The 13,699-nt window shown below is 40.8% G+C and overlaps 1 protein-coding gene across 2 annotated transcripts in view; it reads right to left on the reverse strand.

The window, feature by feature from the left end:
- The window catches only part of EXOC4 (exocyst complex component 4), a 762,629-nt gene extending 756,939 nt beyond the window's left edge, over nucleotides 1-5,690 (reverse strand). For both annotated transcript variants that reach the window (XM_040471923.1, XM_040471924.1), the window contains exon 1: nucleotides 5,564-5,690. In XM_040471923.1, coding sequence (XP_040327857.1) covers nucleotides 5,564-5,649 — 86 coding nt within the window. In that variant the 5' untranslated portion in view covers nucleotides 5,650-5,690. The remainder of the gene's footprint in view (nucleotides 1-5,563) is intronic.
- Between the last annotated feature and the right edge of the window lie 8,009 nt (nucleotides 5,691-13,699).

Here is a 13,699-nt window from a genome sequence, read left to right on the forward strand (position 1 = left end):
AAAAAAAAAAAAACGACACATGAGGTTGGAAACTAAGACATGGGTTCCCAAGATATTAATTCTTCATGTTTCACAGAAAAAAATAAGCGGGGGGGAGGGGGATTATTTTGCCTCTTATATCCACATATGCTGTTGGATGTGGCAGGACTTCGAGAAAAAAGCGTTTAGTCTCGAGAGAGCCTAGCAGTGATGTTTAAATGGTACCACATTGCTAGGGCCAAGACGCCCCATGATGCAGAGAGAGCGGCGAACCCTAAAAACCACAATGAGCCTGGCTCAGATGAAGAGAGGAGGGGCCACCGCAAACAGCGCTAACCACTTAGCACAACTTCCAGGCCTCCGCTCTGAACACAGTGACCACGTTCCCTTCTGCCACAGACTGTGCCATGGACCTCAAAGCTGTTTGTTCAAAGCTCTGATCGGAGCCCGGACCCCTTCAACAAAGCGGGCTTTGAATTACGTACGGGGCTGACCAAAAACACTCTCTGAGGAGGAAGGGAATTTAACAGGTGTCTACAATAAAGGATTTCCCAAGTTTTTGAAATCCCAACTTCTGTGAAGACATGAAAGTTGGTGACACCGTGGGCCTTCAACTGCCTTCAAACCTCCTTGACATCTGTAGCCAGAGTCTGTCTACAAAAGCTCCGCTCTGAGGTTTCCGGTAAGGTCACCTCAAGCCACAGCCAGAGTTTGGCTTCCCAATTAAATGGTCTATTAAAGGCCAACTTGCAAGGAGAAGTGAGTCAACATTTAATTGGAAAGCAAATCACCTAACAGTAAGCGGTAGACACATTTCCCAATTAAAAATCTGACAAGAACTCACAAAAATAAAATGGCATCTCCAAAATGCCATTCTGCTTACTTCTCATTTAGAAAGGCTGCCTGTTTCGACATCACACCAAACAAGAGGTTAGGGGGTAGGAATCAATAAAAAGGTAGGAAACTGCTGTGTGTGCACACACACGTGTAAAACTGTCCAAATTTACATCAGCAGGTAATCACGACTCTGTCCACCCAATTAGTTCCATCTCAAAGGGCCAGCGGCAAGACTTTAAGCCAAAAGCTGCAGTTAGAGGAGTGGCCTCCGACAGACTCAGTCCCAAGCACTGTCTGTCTCCTCATCAAAGCCCCACTTCCCAGCCTGAGGACCCAGCAATACCCCGGGAGCCCACCCTTTGAAACCTCTGATTGACCTGAAATCTTTTTCCCCAGTACTTTTTTTTAAAAGGCTAAGAATTGGGGCGCCTGGGTGGCTTGGTCGGTTAAGCGTCCGACTTCGGCTCGGGTCATGATCTCACGGTCCGTGAGTTCGAGCCCCGCGTCGGGCTCTGTGCTGACAGCTCAGAGCCTAGAGCCTGTTTCCAATTCTGTGTCTCCCTCTCTCTCTGCCCCTCCCCTGTTCATGCTCTGTCTCTCTCTGTCTCAAAAATAAATAAACGTTAAAAAAAAAAATTTTTTTTAAATAAATAAAAGGCTAAGAATTGCATTTTACGAGTCTCAAGGTTCTTAAATAACCACCTACCAAACATAACATTTTCATTACAACTACACTATACTTCTTGAAGCTATTTTGTTTTTCAAATGCTTTAAAGTGGTGGTCGATCACACCAGCAAAATAGTTATTTAACTAGTTGGCACCACAGCAGGAAACAGTGATGAGATTTGGCCATTCCCCATGTCTATATCTACTGTATCTTTAGGTCGAACCCTTACCCACCTGTAGTTTCCTTATGCTGTTCCAACGCAGAGAGAGAGCATTAAATATATATGTGTTATGCTAATGCCCAATAAGAAATACAAATAACTGTTTTTTACACATCTGAACAAAAGAACTGATGGAGAATTTTTAACACTCACTATTCAAAAAAAAAAAAAAACTGCTCAGTGACATAAAAAGAGAAATAAAGAGAAATAAAGCCCAACTAATCAAATTTTTCAAAGGACTATCACTGACAAATCATTTCTTTGGTGATAAAATGATAGGTCCAAGGGAACATGAAAGAGAACTGGCACGTATCAGATAGATCTTCAAGGATGCTGAGACTTTACAAACATGAGCCTAAAATGGGTTCAAGAAAGCTTTGGTATTTATTTGAAAGAGAATCTGAAAAGAAGTTAAGGAGAAGAGGAGGCAATCCTCAAAAGTTTTACATGAGAAATTAAGAATCATAAAGACAGAGGCTCCTGGGTGGCTCAGTCCGTCAAGCATCCAAATTCAGCTCAGGTCATGATCTCACTGCTCCTGGGGTCGAGCCCCACATCGGGCTCTGTGCTGACAGCTCAGAGCCTGGAGCCTGCTTCAACTTCTGTCTCCCTTTCTCTGCCCCTCCCCCGCTCATGGTCGCTCATACTCGCTCACGTGCTCCCTCTCTCTCTCTCCTTCAAAAATAAACATTAAAAAAAATTTTTTAATCACAAATACAATGTTGCAAGAAGGGTATCACAAAGAATACAAACTGAACAGACAAAGCAGCAACTTCAGAGTGAGAAAAGAGTTTACTAACAAGAAATATACATTCCCATTTTTTCCTGTTTTAGCAAGATGTAATTGACATATTACACTGCAGTCCTTTAAGCTGTACAACACGGCTTAATATATTGTGTATACTGCAAAATGACTACAATAAGCTTAGTTAACATCCATCCACCGCACACAGTGACAATTTCTTGTAATGAAAACTTTTAAGATCTACTGTCTTACCAACAACGTTCCCCACTCTATTCTCTGCTGAAGTACTCTCCCCTGCTACTCCCCACCTAAACACCGAAGTTACTACCATCCTCCTCTCATTAACTGCCACTGTTTTTATGAAATTTAAACCACTGTGTTATGTTCAAAAGCACATCAGGGACATAACAACAAGGAGGGAGAGCTAGCAACACTTTCGCTTCAACCCCACAATGTTCCTATGACTCAAAGAAATATTGAAATACAAACATTAACACTCCAGAACCAACAATATCCAGTCATAAATAAGGTCCTATGTAACCATGAGCTCGAATCCTTACTAAGCTTGCCCAGAGGGGCACCTGGATGGCCTAGTCAGTGAGTGTCCGACTGTTGATTTCGGCTCAGGCCATGATCCCAGGGTCATGGGATTGAGCCCAGTATTGGGCTCCATGCTGAGCGTGGAGCCTAAGATGATCCCCCCGCCCTCCCTCCCTCCGTCCCTTCCCCCCAGCTTATGCTCTCTCTCTAAAATAAATTAAAAAAAAAAAAAAAAAACTTGCCCAGGATACTAGGTCTGAACACTCTGTTATACCACGCTAGTCAACAGATGTTTGAAAAGGGTTATTCAAGTGGTCGGAGGTGGTCAAGGATAAGGAAGAAAAATGACAAATATTAACACACAACAGAAGTCAGCACAAAAAATGCATTGCCCTAAATCATGGTGATAACGTGAAGGTAATATAGATGGGTGGAAAAGATGGACGAACAACCACAAAATCATATTCCACCCCATCCAGCGGCAAAGTCCCCCTGAAGAGCAAAGGAACAGTCAACCAAAGGCAGTGTTTCTGAACCAGCATCCGTAAATAAATAAATAAATAAACTTTAGTTTGGTTTTCATGTTTTCAAATGTAGGGCATTTAGAGTGAATGTAATTGGCATTTAAGAAAATTGATACACAGCAGAAGTGGTAAAGCCTACAGAATCGTAAGTACACAGTTGAAATGGTACATTTATATACAGCTGTTTCCTTCCCTAAACCACACTCTACTTCACCACTCCTCTTGGATTCTCATATTTCACCTGTCTCTGTCTCTCCCACTCTTATGTCATAGTTTTTACTTCCGTATTTTACCCCTCAAGTGAGCTATACTCTCCAGGATAACGTCATGTCTGATTCATCTTCGCAAAACTCAGGGCATTCCCTCATGTGTTTAACATATATTTATATATTTACTAAGTATGTATTAAGGACCAGGCATCATACTACAAACTAGCATTAAATGCACAGTTTAAATGACTGTTGACTACAAGGCAGAAAAAAGAAGCTCAAAAAAGAACCCAAATAAATTCATGCATTATAATTCTACAGGAGATTAAGATGGGCCACTACCAACACTCTAGTTGGAGTTTTAGTATCATGAAACATCTACACTATCTATACTGTCACAGCAAGAATGTGGGTCCACACTAGACCCACATTCCCTTTGTATGGTCTGCCAGGTTTATTAAGTATTTCCATACAGAGAATTATCATCTTAATTAAAAAATCTTAATTAAAAAGAAAAAAATCAACCAAAAAACTTAGTAATAATGATTCAATATACCATGATATGAAATTAGAGGCTCCAAAATAACACCCATGAGAAGGGTCTTTATCAGTCCATGAGTGGGAGACGGTTTTAAAATTCAATCTATGGGGCGCCTGGGTGGCTCAGTCGGTTGAGTGTCCGACTTCAGCTCAAGTCATGATCTCACAGTCTGTGAGTTCGAGCCCCGCGTCGGGCTCTGTGCTGACAGCTCAGAACCCGGGGCCTGTTTCAAATTCTGTGTCTCCCTCTCTCTCTGACCCTCCCCCACTCATGCTCTGTCTCTGTCTCAAAAATAAATAAACGTTAAAAAAAAAATTTAAAAAAAAAATTCAATCTATGCATACCTTCAAGCCTTTAGGAACTACCAGGTACTACTGACCCTGGGTTTTAAAAAGATCAACAGAACATTCCAGGAGCCCTCCTAGAACTCAACCAAAAGTTTAGCATAGGTAGAGGGATAGAGGAGAGGGGGAAGGGGTGGGGGTGGGGGCATTTTATGAAAAATACCTGAGTTTAAATTCAAAGGTCAACAAAGTAAAAACGTGTTAAATACATTTTATTCAGGTTGTTTTAATCACTCCCTGTATCATGCTTAATGGTGTTTGAAAGGATTCCCCTATCCTTAATCTAGATCACATTTTTAAAACAGGGGCCCCACCAATCCCACTCCCACCATACATATTCTGGGAGAATGGCAGATAACTCGAAATTTGTTTGGTTTTGTTTTGAAGGACTAGACCGGGATAGGAAGGCAGAAAAAAATTGAAAACGGATGTGTGCCTTCAAACCCACGGCCCTTCCACCAGCTCATTACAGGCTCTTGTATCTGAAGCTGTGGCCATTCACAGGTGGTTGGAGGTGTCCGAAGTGTGAGAACACAATCTGCAACTCGTGACAGTAGTCCCCGGACTTCAGGGCCTTCCACCCAGAAATCCAGGAAACAAGAAGCCTTCCCTAGTGAGCGCGGCTGAAGGCAATCCATAAATAAACGTTTTATGAATAAATGAAACACCTGGCTTTCTCTACCAAGCCCCCAAACAGCGTGCCTTTAGGGCCCGGGGACCCTAATGGAAAGCTGTGGCCCTAAAGAAAAGACAGCGAGGCGGGGTTCCTCCCTCTAGCCCAACCCCAGAGAAAAAGGGGGGACTGTGGGGGTCCTTGGGAGGGGTTGGGGGAGGCAAGGAGGAAAGGGGAGGGGTAGGCAGGGTGGAACCCACCTAACCCTTCTCCCTTCCAAAGCGGAGGTCGAGCCGCTGCCCGCTGCCCCCTGTCCCCTGACCCTGCCTCCTGCCTCCCTCACCTGATCACAGAGATGAGCAGCCCCGAGGGGTCTTTGCTTTTGCTGACAGTGCTTCTGTATTTCCCACCAGCTGCTTCTGCCGCCATCTTGGTACCGGGCGGGGAGGGGGAGAGCCGGTAAGCTAGAAGGGCCAAAACGAACGTAGGCTCTGTAATTGACCTCGCTGGGGAGTCCACCAATGGAAAAAGAGAAGTTCAGAGACGCGCAACGGGACAGTCCAATCACTGGAATAAGGAGGCGGGACTGAGGCAGCAAGTTTCCAGGCCGCGCACGCGTTCCAAGCATTCTGGGAATTGTAGTTTTCTTCCGCCGTTCCTGGGAACACAGGGAAACTAAACCAGTGGTAACTTGGTCAAGTCTCCTAAGGACTGTCTGATTTGTATCTGTTCTGATCTGATGGGATTCTTTTTTTTTTTTTCAGTGTCCTTGTTTTTAGAATTTTATCAGCTTTTTAATCAAATGTATCTAACGATGCCAAAATGTGTACGTAGGGGCGTGTATTTTACTGGGGCGGGGTTGTGGAAAGGGATGTCTATGAGCAAAATTGTAATTTAAACACAAGTGGTTTAAAAAATAAATAAAGTCCGAAAATAAGACACGGAGATGCTTTTCTTTAGAGAATGAATACTTATTCTCTAAAACTAAATTTTCTACATTCGTTTTATATGTGAGTTCAATAATCTTCCAACATCCCTGTATTTGCAGATAATGCTTTAAAAACATAGCTGCAAGAGCTCACAAATTGGATACTGACAAAAAGACCAAAAAACAAAACTGACCAAATTGCAGATTTTTTTCTTCCCAAGCTAAATAAAATATAGATAGTAATAGTGTACATTTGAACTTTATTATTTTTGCCGGTAAGTTTTTATACTTTTTTTTTTTTATATTTATTTATTTGTGGGGAGAGCACAAGCTGGGAGAAGGGGACAGAGGATCTGAACCCAGGTCTGTACTGACAGGCGGATAACAGTGAGCTGATACGGGGCTTGAACTCACGGACCCTGAGATCACGACCTGAGCCAAAATCCAGTGCTCAACAAACTGAGCCACCCAGGTGCCCTGGTTGTTATATTTCTTGCATTTGACTCTACTGGCTTAGTCATTAATTCAGCAGATGAAATAAGCAAAAAACAAAGATTAGCATATGTATGAGAAGTATAAATCAAGGAACCAGAAGAAAAATAAACATGAAGCAGGAGGGAAGGAGGTGATCTGCTTAGTAGCAGTAAAGATTTAAAGAACTTCAGAACTGAAAAGAAAGCAAATCCAGAGGTTCTGGAGTTGTAGAGCAGGACACATCAACTATTTTTACTGAAACGATATAGAAGTACTAAGTAAGTTGTAGAACATCCATATGAGGATATAACGTACAACCTCGGGGGAAATATATATATATGGCCTCAGGAAATCATAATTTTAATGGTTTTTAATGAAAATGAGATTTTCATGGTATGAGTACAGAAAGCAGGCTACAAACTTAGGTAACTTATATACATAGAGAAAAGTAATTGACCCTACTGGCCAAGAATGCAGGCCAGGAGAAAACCATGATCATCCCAGTTGCTGCACAAAAAGCTTTTGACAAAATCCAACACCCTTTTCACAATGAAACACTCAGCAAACTAAAAATAGGAGGGAACTTCTTCAGCATGATAAAGACTATTTATTTAAAAAACACAGCTAACATCATACACAATGGTGAAAAACTGAAAGCTTTCCAGCTGTGATCAAGCACAAGACCAGGATGCCCACTTTTGCCACTTCTATTCAACAAACTACTGGAAATCCTAGCCAGAGCAATTAGGCAAGAAAAAGAATAAAATTGGAAAGGAAGAAGTGAAACTATCTCTATTTGCAGATACTATGATTTTACACATGGAAATCCTAAAGAATTTTTTTTAAAAAAATGATTAGACCTAGTAAATTAATTCAGCAAGGTTGCAGGATGCAATGTTAAGACAAATCAGCGGTGTCTTTATACACTACCAATGAACAATCCAAAAGAAAATTGCCAAAACAATTCCAGTAACAGCACTGAAAAGAATAAAATACTTAAAAATGAATTTAACCAAGGAAGTGAAAGACTTCTACACTGAAAGCTACAAAATATTGCTGAAGTAAATTAAAGAAGAATCAAATAATGGGAAGACATCCTGTGTCCATTAATTAAAACAAAATACAGGTAAGATGCCAATATTCCCTAAAGCTATCTACAAACTCAATGCAATTCTTATGGAAATTCCAATGGCCTTTTTGCCAAATTGGAAACACTGATCCTAAAATTCATACAGAATTGCAAGGAGCCCCAAATGGCCAAAGCAATCTTTAACAATAACAAATTTTGGGGGCGTCTGGGTGGCTCATTCAGTTGAGTGTCCAGCTTTAGCTCTGGTCATGATCTCACAGTCTGTGGGTTCGAGCCCCACATCAGGCTCTGTGCTGACAGCTCAGAACCTGGAGTCCTCTTTGGATTCTCTCTCTCTCTCTCTCTCTCTCTCTCTCTCTCTCTCTCTCTCTGCCTCTTTCCAGCTCGCACTCTATCTCTCAAAATTAAACAAATGTAAAAAAAAATTTTTTTTTAATAACAAATTTGGAGAACTGGGACTTCCTGGTTTCAAAAGTTGCTAACAAGCTATAGGTATTCAAAAGTGTGGCATTTGGATAAAGATAGACATACAGATAACTGGAATTTTATGGAGAGTCCAGAAATGAATCCGTATATCTATGATCAATTGATTTTCTACAAGGGTGCCAATGTTATTTGATGAAAAAAGAAAAGTCTCTTCAAAAATAATGCTGGGAAAACTGGACATACACATGCAAAAGAATGAAGTTGGATCCTGTCTTAGTCTACTCAAGCTGCTATAACAAAATGCCACAGACTGGGTAGCTTATAAACAACTGAAATTTATTTCTTGCACTTCTGGAGGCTTGGAATCCAAGACCAGGGTGCCAGCATAGTCATGTTCCAGTGAAGGCCCTCGTCCTTGTTCATGGCCAGAAACTTTTTACTGTGACCTCAGTGGTAGAAGGGACTAGGGACTTTCATGAAGTCTCCTTTATAAAGAATACTAATCACTTCCGAAAGGCCCCACCCCCCTAATACTATCATGTTTCAAGGTTAGGATTCAACATAGGAATTTGCAAGTCAGGATGAATACATTCAGACCTCACAGCATATTACAAAATTTAACTCGTAATGGATTGAAGACCTAAACATAAGAGATAAAATTCTTAGAAGAAAAAATACGGTAAATTGTTATGACCTTAGATTTGGCAATGGGTTCTTATATATCACACCTAAATCATGAGCAACAAAAGGAAAAATAGATGACTTGGATTTCATCAAAATTAGAAACTTTTGTGCATCAAAGGACACAATCAAGAAAGTAAAAAGACGACCCACAGCGTTTGAGAAAATATATGCAAATCATATATCTGATGGGGTCTTATATCCAGCATATGGAAAGAATTCTTACAACTCAACAGCAAAAGACAGAAACTCAAATTAAAAACTGGGCAATAAATTTGAATAGACATTTCTCCCAGGGAAATACACAAATGGCCAAGAAATGCATGAAAAGATGCTTTAAAACATTAGTCATCTGGGAAATGCAAATCAAAACCACAGTGAGATACCACTTCACACCCATCAGATGGCTATAATTTTAAATAATGGAAAATAACTGTTGGCAAGAATGTGGAGAAATTGGAACCCTTGTACATGGGTAGTGGGAATGTAAAATGGTGCAGCCAATGTAGAAAACAGTTCAGAGATTCCTCAAAAAGTTAAAATTACTACATGACCCACCAATTTTACCCATAGGTATATATCTAAGAGAATTGAAAACAAGTACTCAAAAAAATTCTTACACAAATGTTCATAGCAACGCTGTTCACAATAGCCAAAAGGTGGAAACAACACAAGTGTGCATCATTGGATGAGTGGATGAATGTGGTATAATATGTGGTATGTGATTGAGGTATAAACGACATGTGACATACCCATACAAAGGAATATCCTTCGGCCGTAAAAGGGATTGAAATACCAATACATGCTACAACATCGAAGAACCTTGAAAACATTATATTAACTGAAAGCAGCTAGATACAAAAGGCTACACAATCTATGATTCCATTTATATGAAAAGTATCCAAAATAGGCAAATTCACGCAGACAGCAGATGTCAGGGCCAAGGTCAGGACACCCAAAGATGGGCCACGTTAGCATAAAGATTGTTTTGAGTTAAAAAGGAATCAAAACTCTGCAGATTCAGGAAAGTCTCTTTACCTCCCTCTCAACTGCCTAAAAAGAACTTAGATAGAGGATCTGCTCTGGGTCCATAGATAACTACATTGCAATATGAACCAGGTACAGCAGACATGGAGGAACCTAGCAATGCCTGTTTGACCCAAGTCCTCTATGTCTCATTGTTTCTGAGTGCCCCAGCAAATGTTTGTTTATCAAACATATACTCTTGTGTATCTTCCTATAAATTGTATTCCTTCCCTTTGAAGTCCCAGACCCCTGCACTCTTCTTCTCCATTCAGGCTGACACATATACCTCATTCTGACTGCCTTTGGAATCTCATGTCTGTGTGGATTCCCTGTATATAGGAAACTAAATTTTATTTTCTCCTGTTGATCTGTTTCATGGCAATTTGATTCTTAGTCCAGCTGGAAGGACCTTGAAGACCAGAAGAAATTCTTCTTCCCCAACATAGATTAGTGATTCTCTGGGGTTGAGGGAGATGGGAATGGAGAATGACTGCTTTAGAGACACAGGATTTCCTTTGGAGAAGATGGGAATGTTCTGGAACTCGATGGTGGTGATGGTTCCAAAATTCTGTGAATATATTAAAAGCCACTAAATAATATACTTTACAATGGTTAAAATAGTAAATATTATGTGTGTTTGGCCACAATGAAAACATTAAAAATTCAGGCTGTGCAGTAGGGATACCTAGATTCAATCCTAGCTCTCCACCTACTGGCTGGGTTACCTTAGGCAAGTTACTTAACCTTTCTGTACCTCAGTTTCCTTACCTGTAAAGCAGTTGATAATAGGGAAGTCTCCTAGAGAGAGTAATTGTGAGACTGTGTGAGATATGCATGATCAGCACTTGGCAAATACCAGCTATTATTAGTAAAGTAAGGTACTAGTTTTGTTTAAAATACACCTCTGCAGGTATCATGAAATTGTTTTGAGCAAGAATATAGGCATTTTTTCATTTTTTAAATACTTTCCTGTGTTTCCTGAATTTTCTATGAATAGGTTGCCTTTATAAACAGAAATAAACAAAAGAACTTTTTTTTCAAATTTTTTTTCTTTTTAATGTTTATTTATTTTTGAGACAGAGAGAGACAGAGCATGAACAGGGGAGGGGCAGAGAGAGAGGGAGACACAGAATCCGAAACAGGCTCCGGGCTTTGAGCTGTCAGCACAGAGACCGATGCGGGGCTCGAACCCACGGACCACGAGATCATGACCTGGGCCGAAGTCGGACGCTCAACCGACTGAGCCACCCAGGCGCCCAAGAACTTTTTTTTCCAAAAGAACTTTTCTAAAAAACACAAGAATTGGGTAAGAATCAAAATGATGGCTACTTCTATCACAAACTGGAAATATAATTATGTGATAATTAAACCAATGCACCCCAATTAAACCTTAATTCAACAAACTGCTTTTGCTTCTCTATTCCATTTCCTTCATATCTCATTTCAGGAAATCTTACCCATTGTACCTTTCATCTTAAAGGGACAGGCATGCCCTTTCACATGGCTTCTCTTCTCGGTGACCTTCCAAACTAATCTCAAACTTGCACTAAACTATGAACAAATGGGGCGTCTGGGTGGCTCAGTCCGTTAAGCAGCCAACTTCAGCTCAGGTCATGATCTCCTGGTTTGTGAGTGTGAGCCCCGCATCGGGCTCTGTGCTGACAGTTCAGAGCCTGGAGCCTGCTTCAGATTCTGTGTCTCCAGCTCTCTCTGCCCCTCCCCAGCTTGTGCTCTCTCTCTCTCTCTCAAAAATAAACATTAAAAATTAAAACACACACACACACACACACACACACACACAAAACTATGAACAATGAAAAATAAAATCCAGGGAAGGCTTAGTAGGTCCACCCTTTTGTAAGCCTTCAACCACAGACTCTCAAACTCACCATGCTACTTGGAACCAGATAAAATTTATGAAGATCTAAGGCACGGATTATGGACTTTGCTGTGTGGAGGGGCTGACCTACTACATGGGGAAATAAAAGAGAAGGAAATAGCATCTACTCAATACTCAAAGAAAAAGAACATAACTACTGTAGATGTTTCAATGGCAAATAAAGGAAGGCTAGGATGACTATAGCAGTCTTCATGGAAAAGGTGGGTTATAATTGAATCAGATCCAAAAAAAAAAGAGTGGAGACTTAAATATGAGAAAAGGAAGAGAAGGGCCTTTTAGACAGGTAGATGCACAAAGTGAAAACACATATCTTGTATTAAAAGAATCATTTGAATAGAATAAAGGATTCATGGAGAAGAAATGGTGTCATAGATGAAGAGATACATGGAGATCCGCTCAGAAAGGACCTTGAACCCCATGGCCGGGCATTGGATACATTTGTGCGGTGAGGGTGAAAGGCAGTTTATGTTCAGATCTTGTTTTATGCTGTCTATTATATTGTAAACCGGGCAGACTGTTTCTTATTATTACATTTGTAAATATACCCAGAGGCTTTTAAAGCCACGGGAACATCCAATTAAATTAAAACGCTTTGACCTCTTTGGATGAGAGGCTCTACATAAATCCAAGGTATTGATATTCTTATTATTGCGGATAAATGAAATGTGTGAGTAAGCCTACCTCAGCAGCAGATTCATAAAAAAATGCCAGGCCTAGGTGTCTGCAGGATGCCCAGCACAGAACCAGCATATTTAAATTTTATTTTTTATTTTTTTTAATTTACATCCAAATTAGTTAGCATATAGTGCAACAACAATTTCAGGAGTAGATTCCTTAGCGCCCCTTATCCATGTAGCCCATCCCCCTTCCCACAATCCCTCCAGCAACCCTCAGTTTGTTCTCCATATTTATGAGTCTCTTCTGTTTTGTCCCCCTCCCTGTTGACCCAGCGTATTTTAAAAAGTGTCTCATAACGTCAGCCACGTGGGCCGAACCCTGGAAAGAGCTATTTCATGTCCTTGTCAATGTTGCCTTCATACAAGAGTCAGCTCATCTAAGATATAAAAAAACGCGGGGCGCCTGGGTGGCTCAGTTAGTTAAACATCCGACTCCTGGTTTGGGCTCAGGTCATGATCTCAACGGTTCACATCAAGCCCCCCATGGGGCTCTGGGCTGACAGCACAGAGCCTGCTTGGGATTGTCTCTCTCCTTATCTCTCTCCCCCTCCTCCCGACCCCACTCATACTTTCTCTCTCTCTCTCTCTCTCTCTCTCTCTCTCTCTCAAACAAATAAATAAACATAAAAAATGTGTTTTAGGCATGGTTGAGCCTTTAGATTAAAACTGAAGGGAAAAGTTAATGATGCTTTGATCACGGAAAAAACAACGATTTTATTCAGCATTTTAATTTATCAGCTTTTTCAATGACTTCAGTTTACATAAATCTTACAAAAATATAAGCTTAGTTTGAGATATACACACAATGTATTCTACGGGGAGGCAAATGTTGGTAGATCACAATAGGCTCTACAATGTCTCACCTATGGATTTTGTTTTCCATATTCTTGGTACCTGGTTCAGCCTGTGTTGTCTGATTGCAGAATTATGGTTTAATTTTCATGATGCACTGGAGTTTATGAGTGTTTTAGGAAGTTGGTCAAGATTAGTATTTTCAATAATAAAGGGGAACTTTGTTGAAAGGGGAGTGTCCTTTGTTTCTGTGGGACACAAGCCTGACTTCTGGTAGCTAAGGCAGCAACTGTACCCCAGTCTCTAGTCCAGATTCCAACACTCAACAAACACCAAGTGCATAGGTGTTCCAGGCACCAGGCATAGCCAAATACCTTCTGGGGCTCTCTGCTCAGATTTTCAACCAGGCCTCCAACTGAACCCACTCTTTCTACTCCCTTCTATCCCTACTGCCTTCTTCCATTGTGTTTCCTGTTTCAACAAAT

The sequence above is a fragment of the Herpailurus yagouaroundi genome, unplaced genomic scaffold (assembly GCF_014898765.1).
Source record: "Herpailurus yagouaroundi ecotype Mexico unplaced genomic scaffold, PumYag 100, whole genome shotgun sequence".
NCBI classification, from domain to species: Eukaryota; Metazoa; Chordata; class Mammalia; order Carnivora; family Felidae; genus Herpailurus; species Herpailurus yagouaroundi.